Here is a 16,636-nt window from a genome sequence, read left to right on the forward strand (position 1 = left end):
AATGGACCCCAGTTACGTACTTGTAATGCCCTGAGCTTAAAAAAGAACTCCCTGTGCTCCCACTCACCTCCCACTTAGGCAAGGGACACTGCACAGCAGGAGGGGACCAGCTTTGGGCAGAGCTGTGTCCTTCACCTGCACAGGAGGACCAGCCCTGCCTGGAACTGCACCATGCCATGCAGCTATCCCCAGTGTCTCCTACCAGGACCTGGGATCAACGAGGCCAACACAGGCTGGAAAGGAGGAAGAGTGCCCTGTTGAGCTGTGAAATCCTGGGTGTCTAGGCAGCTGTGTTTCTTGAAGCATCCCTGTGTAGTCTGTGGTGAGGCCGGGCACTCCCCACCTTCAACTGGGCAGGTGCCATGCTGGCCACTGGGCAAGGGCCAGACCACAGCACCTCAAACCTTCCCAGGAGAACTCCAGCCCTTCTGGTGGTCCGGGGCATGGGGTCAACATCACAAGAGACCCGGACATTGTTGGTTATGGAGAATGCAGTGTGAGCAGCTAGGGGTGGCGTTAGTACGCCTGGCATCAACAAGAATCGGGGACTGAGGGATGACAGCAAGGACGGACTGGGGGTAGGACTCGGGGCCCCCTTCGTGATTTTCCCACTGCTCGGCGGCCCGAGGCTCGGTGCGAATCCGCGCCGATGCCTGCGGGTCCCAGCAGAGGGTGCAGCCTGGCAGCGGTTGGAGCAGGCTCCAGCTCAGGGACATTAGCGGCGCTTGGCAGGGGACAGGCGCTGGGGAGGCGACCCTCAGCTTGCGTTGCCTGAAGTGCTCCTAGCAGGGAGGGGGAGATCCTCTTGGAGCTGTCTGGGGAAGCAGAAGGTGGAGGGAAGTATAGGGATGCTCCCTGGAGAAGGAAGAGCACCCTGGAGCAGCCTAGTGGCTTGGGGACATCTCTCAAAATGCTGGGAGACAGGTCTGGGCAGCATTTAGGGAAGCCATCACTTTGATGAAGATGCAAGAGGCAAGATGCAGAGCTAGTGCACTGCATGGTCTCCCCACGGTGCTGCCACCCCTTGCCTGGGCTGTGTGAACAGAGGCATAGGGCACTGGTTAGTTTGGAGTGCTTGAGGCATCAGGGCAGTTGGGGACTCTAAGGTGCAGGGCACTGTGGGGTGTACTACAGTGCCCCAGTACGTGAGGCATTACAGAATACACAGGATGCTGCAAGCTGTTATAGGATGTGCATGTGGAGTGCGTGGCGCACTGTATGGTGTGCTACAGCACCTGTGGGGCACTGGAGTGTGCCATGAGGAGCATGCAAGCCATTCAGCCATCCCCATGCAACATTTTGGATAAAAGCACTGGAAGGTGAATGGTGCAGAGGAGAAACCCAGATGCAGGCTGTACCCCTCCCTTGTTCCTCAGCATGTCGAACTCACTGGGATGTGCATCACCTCCTGCTTGGTACATCCAGGGCAGCCACATGGGAGCCACAGCCACATCAGGGCACAGTGGATCAGTGGGGTTGCTCACAATGAGCCTTCCCTGACTGCATCCCAGAATGCTGATTCAGCCTGTCCTCCTTGGGACATCTCCAGGTGGTCTCTGTCACCGGCCAGCATTTCCCTGGCTAGGTCACCTGCAAACCCCCAGCCACACCTGCCCAGCTGGGGACAGGGGCAGAGGGAGGCTGGTGTGGGGGCAGGCAGTGACTGCTCAAGGGCAGCTGCTAATACTGGCTCTGGGAGCTGGTTAGCACTCGCCCAGGGCCTCTTGCATAGGCTAATTTAATAAGGGCCCCTCGTAGCTCCCAGCTCGGCTTGTTCCCTGCACTAGCAAAACAGATCATGTTTCTCAGTGCCACTGGGCACAGCACGGCAGCCGGCAGCCCGGGGGCACGGTGGGAGCACAAGGTCACCCAAGAGCTCCATGCCAAGCCCAGACCATGCCAACCATGGGGCTGGACCCCGTGCCTTGTGCAGGCACTGGTCCCAGGACAGTGCACAGCTGGGGGAGCCGAGCAGGCTGAAGGGCAGCCACAAGAGGTGAGGCAGGTGCTGCCCAGGAATCCTGAGGCTGATGCCGTGTCTGTGGCAACACACAACGGTACCCATTGATGTTAGGAATATCTGGGCTGGCTGACCAAGGCAGCACAGCTGTGTGTGGTCCACCTGGCTGACACCATGGGCTGAGCCCTGGTCACACCCTGCAAGGACCTCTAGCTGCTCTCTCATTCTCCCCAGCCCTGCTGGGGGCTGGACCGGCACTCCAGGGGGCTGGAGGTCTGGGGGCTGGGCCGAACAGGAGCAGATGGAGCTGGTGCCAGCCCCTGTTTGTCTTTCTTCCAGTTGCCTGGTGCTCTGTTTGTTCTAGGGATGGCTTCCTGCTGTCAGGGCCAAAACAGGTGGCTTTTATTTGCAAGGTCTGGCTGATTAGATCAGGGGTGGTGTATCACTGCCCCCACACAGCCCCACTGCTCCCTTTTTCCTCTGCTTTCTCCCCCAGCCTCATTTCTGTGGGAAATCATCCTCCTCGACAAGGATGCAAACACCCTCCTTCTCTCTCCAGTCATCTGTGCTTCAGGACTGCTCTGAATATGGCCACTCTGAATATGGGATTGGTTAATCCCAGCCAAAACCCCTACTTGCACCTGCTGAATCCTGGATCCCATAGCTGAGAGGGTTGCTGGGATCCCCAGTGCCACTTGTCCCCTCCAAAAGCTTTGCTGGCCACATGAGCCATACATGTACAGGCACACATCTGCCACAGAAGCCTCCTCACACTGGCACTGCCTTGCATAGGGAGCCCTGGCACTTGTCACCTGCCCCACACGCACGTGTCCCCTGTGCACGCAGCCATCCCATCCCTGCTGCCAGAAACTCCTGGGATGGCAGAGAGCCTGGCAGATGCTGCTGGGATTAGCTCCCAGGCAGGTGCACACGCACACCGTGGGCTGCCAGCTGTTCCATGCCACTGGGCCCGTGGCCACCCCAGGCACACTGCTCAGTCCCTCCTTGTGGGACTGTGCCTGCCCACTCTGCCCTGTGGCACCCACAGCTCTGGAGGTGCACCTGCAACAACCCACCAAGACAAGGATGCTCCCAGGGACACAGGTTCACCCTGTGCCACTCATTTACCACCTGACTCTGGCTGTCCCCAGCACGGGGGTGTGCTCAGTCCCCACAAACTGCCAGGGGAGCTGTGGCCTCACCTGCCTGCTCCCCACTGTTCCCATGGGGACTAATCCCACCTGAAGGTCAGGGAGGCTCCGCCAGCTGCTTACCTCCTGCCTGTGGATTACAGCCTGGGTGTGAGCAGGTGGCAAAGGCTGTCTCCCCAGGTTAGTCCAGCCCTGGTATGGAACTGACAGCAGCACAAAACCAAGCCAGACTGCTCCAAAAGGGAACCCAGGGTGGCATGTACCTTTCAGCCTGAGGCGTCCCTTCTGTCACACCCTACCCAGCTGGGGATGCCAGGCACTGGGGCAGAGGAGCCAGTATCTGAACCAGAGGTCCAGATCCTGACCTGGAAGGGAGCCTGCTGGTGCCAGCCACTGTGACCTCCTGCTTGTTATCACAGGTGACCTCAGCCTGGCACCTCCAGGGCACCCCATATCTTCAGTGTCCTGGGGAAGCTTGCTGGTCCTTACAGAGTCCCCAATGCAGACCAGGCTGTGGTGATGGAGACAGGAGAGCACGTCCTAACCCACACCCAGCCTGGCCTGGACGCAGCTGCTGATGCATCTCCTTCAGCACATTGTGTCATTTTGGAGGGATACCACGGGGTGAGCACAGCTTCCCAGACGCCAGCTTTACCTGTAGCAACTAGGGTGTTGTCATGGAGGTGCAGAGTGCAAGATTAAGGCTGGCACCCCCTGGCATCCTCAGAGCTAGGGGATACCAGCTCAGCTGGCACCTGGCCAAGGTCCCACTCCACCCCAGTGCTCCTCCACTGCCCTGTTGGCCACATCTGTAGTGGCAGGCACCCCAAGCCTGGGTGATGCTCACGCAGGAGGCAGATGAAAAGGTTGGCAGGGGTGGGTCCCTCCTCCAGCAGCTCTGAGGATCAGCATAGGCCGGGGCTTAGCCAGGTGCTGCCACAAGAACAGAACATCCTGCCTCAGGGCTCCTGAAGCCAGCAATAGCTGGGCCAGAAGCAGCAGCCCTGGCAGCCTGCTCAGTGTCCATCCCCTGGGCAGGCTGCCCACGCACTTCCCAGAGCCACCGGCTGGGAACAGAGGAGCCCCATCACTCACCCCTTCCCTGGAGGCCCCGTGGGAGGATGGGGCTGATATGCTCCAAGATGCAGAACTAGAATAAGCTCTGGGTTTTTCCCCCCCCCCAGCATCTTGAGTCCTACATCAGGGCTCTGCCTTATCCCTTTCTCTAATGGGGGTTCAAAGACATTTTTTGGAGGCAATTGTAAAACATGTCCCTTCACCCCAGTGGTCTGCAGGTGCAGGGAGGAGGATGCCAGGCTGTACCTATGCTGTCCCTGATACTCCCCATGGCCAGGAATGCGTTGGAGTGTGCAGAATTCTTGTAGTTTCACCACAGCAGAATGCAGATCCATGCCTAGGGCCCACCTCTCTCCTCCACCCTGTATGACAGAGGGGGATAAGCTTGTTCCAGAGCCCAGACAGACTGAAGACTGCCTCTTCTTACTGTCTTCAGCTGGGGGTGGTGTGTGGGATGGATTAATTTCCTGGTGACAGTATCTGAAGCCTGGCAAGGGGAGTGCAGGACCCCAACAGAGAGAGAGGACAGTCCCTATGCTCCCTGCCCCAGGTCTGGCCATGCCAGGAGCAGGCTGGAGCAGCACACTGGCCTCCAACATTAGCTCATCCCCAGCATCACAAGCAGCTTGTCTCCTTGTGTCTGGGTACCCACAGTGGTAGTGGGACAGACTGACTCTGAGGGGCAGGGAGCTCCTGCTCTGCCTGGGCACCTCCTTCAGGCACAGCAGAGATGTGCCAAACAGACTGAGTGGGGTCAGTTGAGGTCTAGGGATGCTCACACCACCCTGGTTCTCAGCCCCTGAGGTGACCACACAGCCCTGTGGGCTGGTCCCCTCCGGGGCATGGCATGCTGAGGACAACCAGCTGCCTCTCCCACATCCTGAAGTAAAGCAGTGCCTGCCGCAGGATGGCACACCCCATCCGGGCTGGGCCGGACATGAGCAGCCCAGAGGCTGCCAGCAGCAGTGCACACCTCTGCTCCCACCCACACCTTCAGCTGCACACACCAGGAAACAGAACGGCAAGCACAGCAGGGCCATGGCCAGCACCACCCATTCAGCTCAGCAGGAGAACACACACACGTGCACACACAGGACAGGGATGCCCCAGCTCTGCTTTGCCTGCCAGGGAGGGCACACACATTGGAACACCTATGAAAATACACAGGCATGCATGCACATACACACCTGTGTGAAACTGCACCTATGTGCAAATCCAAACCTGGGCACTTGTGTCTCCCCAGTGCTCCTCCTGCACCCTGCCCCCTCCATGCAAATCCTTCTGGTGCAGAACTGTGCCACGGAAATCCCCAGCCCAGGTCCCATGGTCCCCAAAGGCGTGTCACTGGCCATGCAGAGCCTGGGGTTTGGGGAACAGCACCACGCAGCACAGACAGCAACACCCCACTGTGCCCCATCCCATGCCAGCCTTGGTACCCTCGGTACCAGCACTGGCTCTGACATGTACAAGTGGGTGTTTAAAGCCTCTGGCTCTGTCTATAGCGAGGAGAAGCTCACCCTTGGGTGCTAATCCTGCCAGAGAGTCATTCCCCAGGTAACTCAGTCCTCAGGACAATGTGGCTTCTGGGGGCCATCCCACCTTTGAACAGTTTCACAGCTTCCCAGTGCCACTGGGCTGGCAGAGCTGGGGCAGTGAGAGCAGGCTGGGAAGGTAACAGATAGGGCATAAGACAGCCCAGAGGTGCTGCAGCAACCAGGCAAAAGAGGAGGCGGCATGGCCGCGTTTCCACAGCCTTGCTCTGCCAGATACCATCTCCACCAGGCTCTGCCCCCACAAGGACACACGTGCAGCAACTGGAGCACATGGACAGCAGGGTCTGGCTTTGCTCAGAGTTATTAATCATGTTCTGTTTGATCCCAGCCTAGGCAGGGCAGCTGCAGAAGTTGTGCATATCAGGGGATGTGTTGTGCTTTCTCAGCTTTTCAACTTTGCCAGGATTGGTAGCAGGGGACACAGAGCCTGGAGACACAGCCCCAAGGGCCCATGACCACAATGATGGCCAATCACTGAATCGTCTGGGGGCTATTCCCAGGCTAGGATGGACCCTTAGCTCTGGAGGGATGCAGGGAGTGTGGCAACCCTGGAGATGCTCTTTGATTTTGGCCCCTACCTACAGCATCTGATGGAAACTTCCCAAATCATCTGCTCAAATGGGAAGCCTAGGTGCCTCATCTCTGTCCCTTGCAGGAGCACCCCAAGGAGGGAACAGGATTCTCCTGCTCCAGGAGCAGGGCTGCTGACCTTTGTCCTGTGCATAGCTGCTTGGGGGTGAGGGAAAGCAGCAGGAATCACCCTGTCCCTTAGCACACTCCTGAGCTCCTTCACCTCCAACCTCTCCTCCATCCACACTGGGTGGATGGGCTGAGCCTTTTTGGTGGTTGCAGAGAGGCTGCAGATGGGCTCAGGATCCACCTGTAAACTCAGAGCATCCCTGAGCATGGCAGGACCAGAACTGGATCCTGTGCTACGGAAGTGCCTGTGCCTGAGGGCAGGGCAGAAGCAGCTCAGGGCTGACAGAGAAATCACAGGCAGAGCCAGGCATAGACAGTAGGGGGGTGAGGGATCTTTCCATTCCCAAAAAATATCCTGAGGTGGCAGGAAAGCAGGTTTACTGCTGTCCCATCTCCTAGCTCTCCATGACTCCCTGCAGCTTCCACGGTGCTGGGAGCAGCCCCAGGCTCTGAATGTCTTCTCTCGCTGCTGGGGGAGAGGGATGGGACGGGATGGGGAATGGGACAGGAGTCCAGGTAATGCACTTGTGCTTGGAGAGCAGGGCAGGCAGTGCGCAGGGCTGTCCTGGATGAGACCCACCGGCTTGCCAGCACCACCCCCCCTCCCCTTCCCCACCAAGCATAGGCAGAGGGATTGCCACCAGCCGGTTCTGGCACCTGGCCTGCAGACCTAGGGTGCACAACATGAAACACCTGCCCTGGACAGTCAGACAGTCCTGGATGGGCTGGGAAGTGCAGCCTGGGAGTGAATCAAGGCAGAGTGAGGAGAGAAAGGATGTGACACCCCTCATCCTCTGCCCTGCTCCTTGCTCCCTGCTCCTGTCCTCCCTCCCTGCTGCTTCACTGTCAGCAGCTAAAGCTCCCTTGGTGCCAGCAGACCATTGAGACCTACCTGGGTGCTTGGCAGAGCCTGCCAAACTCCACCCTGGGCCAGCACCGTGCCAGGGCTCTCTGTGCCTGCCATGGCTCTGCAGTGCTGCCGGGGCCAGGCTGCCCTTCCCCAGCAGGCTGCTACAAGCAGCAATCAGCCACACAGGCTGGATGAGTGTACCTAGTGTGTTACATGTGCCTGCCATGCCATGGGCACACGGACACGGGTCCCGCACGTCACAGCCTACAAAGCTGAGTGCCAGAAATGCCATGTGTACCACTGTCACCTGGGTCCCACGTCCCACAGCGCCATGTGGAAGTGCCATGGCGTTCATGCACGCTATGTGTGGATTGCTTCATCTGTGTGCACTGGCTGCTCACTGCTGCATGTGTTTGGGTGAGATTGCGTGTTGTGCACGTCCCCTGTGCACTTTGCTCCGTACACAGGCTGACGTTCATCTGGCACGCAGGAGTTGCAAGCAGGCGTGTGCTCCCTCCGCAGCGGCAGGGAGTGCGGTGGTGCCGGGGGTGAGCGCCAGCCGTGCGCTTGCAGATGGGCTGGACCTGCCTAACGCGAGCCGAACGAACAAAACGTTCAGGTCAGGTATTGCACGTGGGGCTCGACGCCAGGCAAGTGCAGAGATGCTCCGACTTTGGATAGTGTGGGCTGGAAGGGTGCTCTGCCTTGAGCTCTCAGCAACCCCTTCCTCCCGAGCTGGGTCCTTCCAGGCTGGGAGACGGTGTCCTTTGCTGCACATGCTGCTCCAAACCAGCTCCTCCCGGGGTAAAGTCTGGAAAGTGGATGCTTGACACCTGCTGCCTGGGAAAGCCAAACAGAGCAGGGACAGGTTAACTGGCAAGGCGGGGTGGAGAACAGGGAAGAAAGGAAGGAAGGGAGAAAGAAAGAAAGTAAATGGAGGAAGGGAGGGGAACAGAAAGGATTGGAAAATACGGGTGAGAGAGAAGAGTTAAGGAAAGGGGACAGGCTGGACGGTGTCCCCTGAGCCCGTCCCCGTCTTTCCCGGGAGTTCGGGTGTGTGACCGGACTCCCAGTACTTGTTTCGGGAAAGCCCCCACGATGTTCTCCATGCCCAGTACCCTGTTCCCAGCCAGGCAGGCAGGATCCTGGCCAAGGTGTGCTGGGCTATAGCAGCTCACCTGGCTCCGGTGACACGCTGGCAGCTGTCAGGTGAGTGGCTTCGCCTTTCCCCGCTGGCTCACAAGCAGAAAATGAGGGTGATGCTGGCTGGATGGGGCTTTTATAGTCCTGATAAAAATAGCGCTGGCTGGCCGATGATCGGGGGGCCGGAGAGATGTGACTGAGCAGAGACAGGCAAGAGGGCTGGGCTGGCGGCAGCGAGCCTTCTCCCCAGCACACCTGTCACAGCTCTGTGTTTGCTCAGAGCAAATATTGACCCAGGGAAGGCAGGCTGGGCAAGGGAGGCGATTAGCCCACCTAGATTAGAGGCAGAGCAGGTCTCTATGCAAACTCTCCAGGGCTGCCTTTGTTAATGGGAGCCTGATGGGCTGATAGGAGCCAGGAGCCTGGGTGCTGGGGTGGTGGGGAGGAGGAGGTGAGGGGGAGAGGAGGAGACATTCATTAACCTGCACTGGAACAACACCAGCTGTCACTTTTCCACCCACCTGCCTGGCTCACTTTGCAGCAGAGATGAGAGGAGAGCAGGGGGCCAAGGGAAGCAGGTGTGAGGATACCCTACCTGGGCAACTCTAGGATGGCAGTGGTTTTCTTGCAGTGTTTTGGGCTGCTGAAAGGTCAGGGAGTTGTGAAGTCTCAGGGCAGAAAAGCAAATCTAGTGCCTACCCCAAACAGTCTGAGTGCCAGTGATAGAAAAGTCTTCCTTGTTCTTACCCCAATCCCCCCACTCATGCTGAAAATCTCCATGGCACACCAGCACAATGCTCACCTGTCATTTAGAGCAATCCACAGACTTCTGAGCTAGGCAGCAAAGCACAACTCAAGAAAACTTCGGGAGCAGTCTCTTTGGGGGTGTTCCCTACATGGCCACACAGGCCAGGAGCCAGCTGTCCTAACACAGCAGCAAGAACACGATGTGTTTCATTCCATGTGCACATGTTTCCCCGTGGGTCACTGCATCCCAGAGTCACAGCACCCTTGTGTCCCAGCTGTGTCACTGCCCAGCAGGTTAACCAGTGCAGACGTCCCTGTGCTGGCTCTGGGAGCAGAGCTCATGGAAGCCAGAAGTTTAGACACACTCCTACAGTGCCCAGCCACGCTGCTCAGCCCTGACAGCCCTCTGCTGATCTCAGCCAGAGTCAGCAGGAGCTGAGCTCTCTCTCTCAGTTACTCTGGCACCCACAACTCCTCGGATAACAGAGCATGAAGTGCAGCAGCAGTGGCAGGAGAAGCTCCTTTGTGCAAGTGCAGTGGCCTGTTTGTTTGTGTAGATGGGTGTGTTTGTGGGTGGGGAAGGGGGTAACGCTCCTTTAACCCCCACGGTGCACACCTGCAGGAATCCTGGTCCTAGATGTGCTTTAGAAACCATCACCATTGCTCCCTCCAGAGCTGGAGTGTACTTGCAGGTTGCAGTAAATGGATTCCCAAATGTAAGGGGATAGTAGCAGATCTGTAGGAGCCACTGCCACTCAATTCTTCTTCCTTGGAGACTCGACCCTCTCACATTCAGGATTTTGAAAGGCAGGCTCCATCCCTCCTGCCTGCTGCTGGCTGTGCAGGCTGGGGGCCCCAGGCCTGGCACTAGGAAGAGTTGGAGTGATGCCAACCTGCTGCCCCTGCTCATCCTGGTCCTTTTTCAGTAGTTTTGGCAGCAAAGGAAATGCAATACCACCAATACTCTGGGTTGTAGTGCAGTGAAGAAGTGCGATATTCCCCCTCCTTTTGATGCTGTACAGGCTGTGATGCTTGGACTCACATAGTTCTCCTTTCCTAGTATGGGAGGTGTGCTGGACAGGACTCCCACCCCTCCCTGCCCCAGCATGCACCAGCATAGCAGAGCTACAGCTCCTGGCATAGGTTGATTGGCTGCCCCCTCTTTCTGGAGAAGCAAAAACCCCAAATACCACAGGTGCTGCTGCAGTGCCAGCCGACATCTCCAAGCCTATATGCTGTGTCAGAAATGCTCTTTCACCCCAGCCTCTCTCCTGCAAGGGCAGGGCCCCACCATTTGGTAATAGCAGCAAATACTGTCCTTGCAGGGCTGCTTTACAGAAAACACGAGAAAAGCAGGTCCCTTGAGCTTGCAGAGTGCCCTGCACCGCACTGCTACCCTGGGAAACATCTTGCACCTCTTCTGGCATCTCTGGGGCAGCATCTGCCAATTTGTGCCCTTCCCTATCGGGCAGGTGGGCAGCACCAGGACTGAGCTCTTAGTAGGGCTGGCCTTGGAAAGGCAGTCTCAGCCTCCTCTTGCAACAGCCAAGGACTTGTGCTGCCTCACTGTCCCATGAAGACTGACTAGGTCACATCAGAGCACATCTTGTGTCCATCAGGAGACAGCATGGTGCCCTGGCCTGGCCTCAGCATGGCTCCCAATCCCAAACACCAGTGACAGAGCTGAGCCAGCAAAGCTCAGTAGCTCAGAGACGGGAGACCAGGGGTGTAGGATCTGTCCAGCTTTGACAAGAGTTTTGGAAGGATCACCCTCACACTTTTGCTCTTCAGATACTGCAAGCTGGTCAGGGCAGGACTTTTCCAGGTTCCTACCTCATACACTGTACAGAGGGAGAAGGGGCTGATTCCAACCAGGGAATGGTTGATTTTTTGTTCCCTAACACTGCTGCCTTCCTTACACTGACAAAGAGACCCGCCAAGGGGGGCTTTGCAGGAGATTTAGGCTCCCCAGCTGCAATGGCACAGCAAAGCCTAGCAGACACCCTGTCAGGGAAGCCCAAGAGCAGCTTTGTTCCCTTCCCTTTATCTACCACACAATGGCACGATTCAGCAGGTGTTAAATGTTTTAATGGGATTCAGGATAGCTTCTGTTGCCCACCTGCCCCAAGGCCATTTCACCCCTCCCTGGGAGCCAGGAGTAACAGCCAAGAAGAAAGCGCCTGTTGTGTGGTGCATTAACTGCCTGATGACTGAGTGCTCCCGATAATTCGCACGAGGGGGAGTCCCATCAGTTTGCCAAGCTCATGCTCAGCCATAGGCGTACTGGCTGTATACCTGCCGGGAGCCTGGCCTGGCTACCAACCCCAGTCCCGTGGGAACATCACCCATTTCACTGCCCAAACACCAGTGGGAAGAAGCAGGATCTGTACCTACAGTATTTCTGTTGGAGAGATGTGCATTAGAAACGTAGCTCTGTTGGGCAGGGGCCAAATCCAGCCCTGGGAGACAGTACAACAAGCTCAAACTTCCTTCTGCCTGAGACCCAAATGTCACTAGCAGAAACAGGACTTCTCCCCTCTTCTGGGTCCTGAGCTGGGCTGTGAGTCTATAGTCCCACAAGTTCATCGCCCTTAGCAGTGGCCACCAACAAAACCTCTTGCTAAGAGAAAGTCCCTCCCTGCCAGCTCTGCACATCTCTGCCCTCCCCTCACCTCCCCATTGCCCCAAAGATCCAAGAGAGAGAGAAGCCCCTGGGTGAGAACATCCACACCATAGGCTCCACACTACGTAGAGCTCACCCCCAGCACCATCTGGGAGTGCTGCTGTGTGGGAGTGCTGTTAGTGTTTGCTAACAGGACAGTGATGTGGCTGGGTCACATATTGAAGTGTTTTCCAAAACCAGGGTCAGGGTCAAGTTCCCAGCCTGAGAAGAGGAATTGGGAATTTCCCCGACCTGGAAAAGAGGCTGCCCCTGGTGTATTTATATTTTAGGATGAGGATAAAAGAAGAAAAGTGTGTGACAGCTGCTACTCTCTTTGCTTAGTGCACTCAGAGTGGTTCTGGTTGATAGGCACCAGAGAAGACCTACAACAGAGGTGACACACCACCATCTCACAGCCCCTAAGAAGAGCTGAGAGAAGAAAAATTTCTCTCTCACAGGTGTAAATAGCTCTCAAATCTGTTTCCCTGACTCACCTGTTGTTTAAGGCATCATCTTCGAGATCTCTTCTATTAGAGTGATGCTTATCAAACAAGTGAATTTCCCTCTAATAGTGCTCCAACAGGCAAGTACAGTGTGACTTCTGTTTTCTCCAGGTCCAGGCTGGGAGCACAGGAAAGTGGGGAGAACAGGAGCTTTAATGGCATAAAAAATTCCCTGCACATTTAATGGCACTCGGGCTGTCACCATTTGTTTTTGGGTGTTACACCAGACTAACACACAGCATTTCCCATGTCAACCCCTCCAGGTAGTGGATACGATGGTGCAGCTGCAGTGATGCAGCCTAACGAGCATTAGATCACACAGCAGGTCTGAGGATGGACAAACTGACTGACCCTGTCTTCACTGCTCCATGATGTCCTTGGGTAGCTGGATTCAACCTGCTTTAGGGCAACAGTGAGGTTTTTGCCCCTGCCTTTGCTATTCATTTGGGAACTTTGTTGCAGGACAACAGAGCATCTGCAGTGAGCAAATCCTAGCAAGGAGCCTGGACCAAGAAGAATCAGTCCAAGTGGACTGAACAGCCAGGCCCTGCTGCTGCCCTGAGGTGTGAAGGAAGGAAGTGGTTCTGCATTACCTGTTCAGCACTAGCCAAAGCCCAGAGGAAGACTGCTGTGGTGTTAGGAGACCTGGCACGCAGAGTATTGGGAAGGGAGGAGAGGGTTTGCACTTCTCATGACAAGGATCCAGGACCCATGTGAAGGCCCAAGGCACTCAGACTGAGTTCAGGAGCTGGCAGTGCCTCTGTTGTATCTCTGACAACAGGAACAGCTCAGCCCTGGGGCTTAGTAACGGTTACGCATGCAGGGCTCCTGCACAGAGAGGAGTGCTGGGGTGAAGCTGGGTGAGCGTAGTACCCCAGGCACAGCAGGCAACTGCCCTCTGCTGAGCGGGGCAAAAGCCTTTTGCACAGTCTTCTCTTAAGATGCAAGGGAAGAAGCGGCTCTGGTCTTGGCTGGGTCCTGGCACTGGGAAACAAGGCATGAGGGTTTTGAGGGAGACACCAAAACTGCATCCTCACCAGAGCTGGGTGGCTGCATGAGCCCCATGTTGCAGAGTCCACAGTGCTACGGCAGAACAGGGGATATGCACAGCCCACTGCTTGGCACAGCCATCCTGCAGCTCCTGCTGGGGAGCAGCAGCTGGAACCCAGCACCAGCCTGTTCTGTGCTGGACACTGGGATTTCTCACAACTCACGCTGCCCCCTCCCGGCTGTGACAAACATGCTCCTTGATTGTGACACCTCTTGCAGCCCGACAGACTCCGCAGGCCAAGCCAAGGCTCAGAGGATCCCCTTCCCTAGGTGACAGCCTTGCAGTTTGGAAAGGGATGACCTTGTCCAGGGCTCCCAGACGCATGAATTACGTATGTTACACACCGTGTCAGTGTCTGAAGGTCAAGTTGCTTTTATTGGGTTGTCGCGTGTACTGATTATGCTGCAGCTGCCCCCTTGGGCTGGTCGCTGTAAAGGGAACCTGCAGTTGCCACTGGAGCAAGAAGAGGAGGAGGATTCAGTACCTGCATCCTGCTGATCCCATCACCTCATTGCCCAGATGTTAGTCCTTCCTCAGCTACATTCCAAAGCAGATTCCACTCCTCTCAGCCGGTGCAGACTGAGGATAGTGGGAATTGTCATAGTGGTTGTCCATGTGCTCTCTGTAGGATAAAGTTCTTCTCCGATGATGTGGCCAGACACAGAAAGGAGAGATCTCATGAACTCTGCTGTGGAGTTGTCAGAGGATTTAAATTGGTGCTGAGAACATAATCAGGACATGCCTCCACAGAGAAAGCCAGCATGCTGAGCTAAGATCATGGTGTGGGAGGGTCCGAGTTGCTCTGGACATCACAGGGATGAAGAATGGAGAGAGCTGATGTGCTTGAGGAGCTTAAGCAGCACAGTACCCAGCAGCTACACTCTGGAGGGTGGGGTTGCCGGGTTGGTGATTCTGAAGAAGAGATGGCAGCTCTGGAGATGACATACACATCCAACAACCCCCTTCCATTAACCCTCAATCCCATCTCACTGCACTTCTGCCCAAGCTAGGGCAAACCCTTATGCTTTTCACTCAGGTCCAAATCTAATTTCCCCACCAGTGGCCATTCCCTCAACCAAACTGGATCCCACACCACCTTGGACTATGAAAACTTTACTCCCTTTCTGCTGTCAGAGGCTGTGCTGCCTGCTCCTTGACCCCCTTTTCCCAAAGGACCATCCTTGTGCTAGGCTCTCCAGTGCCTCAGGCCAACCATTCACCCATAGGGCCCTGCCCCAGAGCTGTATGAGGGTCTCAAGTCCACAGAAAGGCTGTACTGTTACCACCTCTGCTCTGTGGCTCAGGACAAGCCAAGGTGGGGCAGAGACTTTGGGAGTGGATTCTTCATTTTGCACAGGCAACCTTGGCATTGATAAGCAGGGATTCAGCTAACCCACATGGTCTAGAAAATGGGCTGTTCTTCAGCCTGACATGTTAAGGACAGATCCTGTCTCCCACCAGAGCACAGATACACTCTGCTACCTTCGGGAGGCATTGGGGGGTAAAGCAATGACCCTGGGCTGGGCTGTCAGCACCACCTCCCCACGGCTGGCTTCGATCAGGATATTCTGCAGTGTGTTTTCCAGCACCAGCTCCACAAGGTTCCCAACAGCTGGCTGCCTAGAAGGACAGAAGTACAACAGAGGACAGCTATCAGAAAACAGATAAGGCAGGCTGCTTGCTGTGACTCCTGCCAGGAATCATCAGGCACAGCAGTGAAGCAAACACTGTTTCCTACACACTGAGACCAACAAAGACTTGAGCAATGGGTTGCTGACCCTTGTCCCAGAACTGTCACCAGCTGGTGTCAGGCCCTGACCTTAGACAAAACTGGGTGACTATAGTTTTACTGGTTTCTCCCTCCAATCTGTGCTGTAGCTGCTATTAGTGAATAATGCTTGTAGCAGCGTACAAGGGAGCAGCCACAGCAAATGCAAGGTGGTGGAATACTGCAGTGAAAATAAAAGGTAAGGTAAGCACATACTGCACCCTAATGTCTAATATGGCCTAGACTGCCTGAGAGTAAAGTAGACATCATTCACTACCAGCATCCTGGCACTGCCCACAGCTCAACCCTAGACACAGCAAATCTTCTCTCCCTACAAACCACATTTGGGAGAGGGTGGCTAGGTGGGCTAGCATTGACTTCCACCCAGGCAACACATAACACACTGGCAGAAATGCTGCAGGGCTGAAGGAGAAACAGATTTCTGGTTACGCAGTGTGCTGCCATGGCTCTCTTGACTGTGCAGCTCTTGGCTTTTACATGTGAGATCTTCCTCACCTATTTATGATCTCCTTTTCCCTCAACTGCTTATGGTGAAAAGTCTTGCAAGACTCCAGCAAATAACTGGGAGAAGTTTCCTGACTCATTTTTTTCCTCTCTCCATCCTTCTCGAGGTCAAGATCTGTAGAAGAAGAGACACTGGAGGGGATCGTGGAGCCCTGTCTAGTGTCCTGGAGCTCTGCTGATTTTGCAGACTGGAACTGGGAGAAATATGGAATAGGCTCATCTTGGATTTTTCTCACTGACTTCTGGAAGCGGCCATCCTCCAAGAGGCTTCTAGGAGAGTAAAATAAAGGATAATTCCAGCAAATTGGCTATCTGTATGACCCAGAGGACTATTACAAGACACCACAAATCAAAGGAAATCACTGACTGATGTCAGTGTTTAGTCTGTAGCTTCTTGCTTTCTGGGCCTAAGGGAAGCAGCAAGAGGGCTTAAGCAGTGAAACTACCTCTGTTTTCCCAGTGCTGGTTCTTTACATTTGTGCAGCTCACAAACTGAATAGGTGTATCCCAACACAGCCTGTTTCCAAGATCACAGTAGGTAGAGTTCCCTGGTTCCTGGGAACTCTGGAAAGATAGGCTCAGCCCCTGGCTGGGGAGGAAGCCCCTGCCTTGGCTGTCACTCCAGGATCAGAGCTCATAGTCCCCAAGACAGCTTTTAGCAGGTGGATCCCCCATTCTGGCAACAAGAGTGCACAGATTTCTCTAGGATTAGCAGAGGGCTGACCATGCTGCACTCATTCTCTGGAGGACAGGGGCTCCAAACCAGGTGAGGGTGAAGGGACACACACCTGATGACACCTGTGAGTATGTCAGTCACCACCTCCAGCTCTTGTTTAGAAGCAGCAGCCAGGGACAGCTGTTTGTGCTCCATGTCCGTCCTGCTTCTGTGCCTACTTCCATCCACCAATTTGCTCTCTGAGGGCTGGGTGCTGAAAGGGCTGAGAAAG

At 55.7% G+C, this 16,636-nt stretch overlaps 1 protein-coding gene across 1 annotated transcript in view; it reads right to left on the reverse strand.

Moving 5' to 3' along the window:
* Nucleotides 1-13,815: 13,815 nt before the first annotated feature.
* The window catches only part of CFAP65 (cilia and flagella associated protein 65), a 31,961-nt gene continuing 29,140 nt past the window's right edge, over nucleotides 13,816-16,636 (reverse strand). Inside the window, exons 30-33 of the mRNA XM_068195573.1 lie at nucleotides 16,478-16,627; nucleotides 15,681-15,959; nucleotides 14,879-15,016; nucleotides 13,816-14,308 (exon numbers count right to left, since the gene is read on the reverse strand). Coding sequence (XP_068051674.1) covers nucleotides 14,272-14,308; nucleotides 14,879-15,016; nucleotides 15,681-15,959; nucleotides 16,478-16,627 — 604 coding nt within the window. The 3' untranslated portion in view covers nucleotides 13,816-14,271. The remainder of the gene's footprint in view (nucleotides 14,309-14,878; nucleotides 15,017-15,680; nucleotides 15,960-16,477; nucleotides 16,628-16,636) is intronic.

Source organism: Anomalospiza imberbis, chromosome 7, assembly GCF_031753505.1.
Source record: "Anomalospiza imberbis isolate Cuckoo-Finch-1a 21T00152 chromosome 7, ASM3175350v1, whole genome shotgun sequence".
Taxonomy (NCBI): domain Eukaryota; kingdom Metazoa; phylum Chordata; class Aves; order Passeriformes; family Viduidae; genus Anomalospiza; species Anomalospiza imberbis.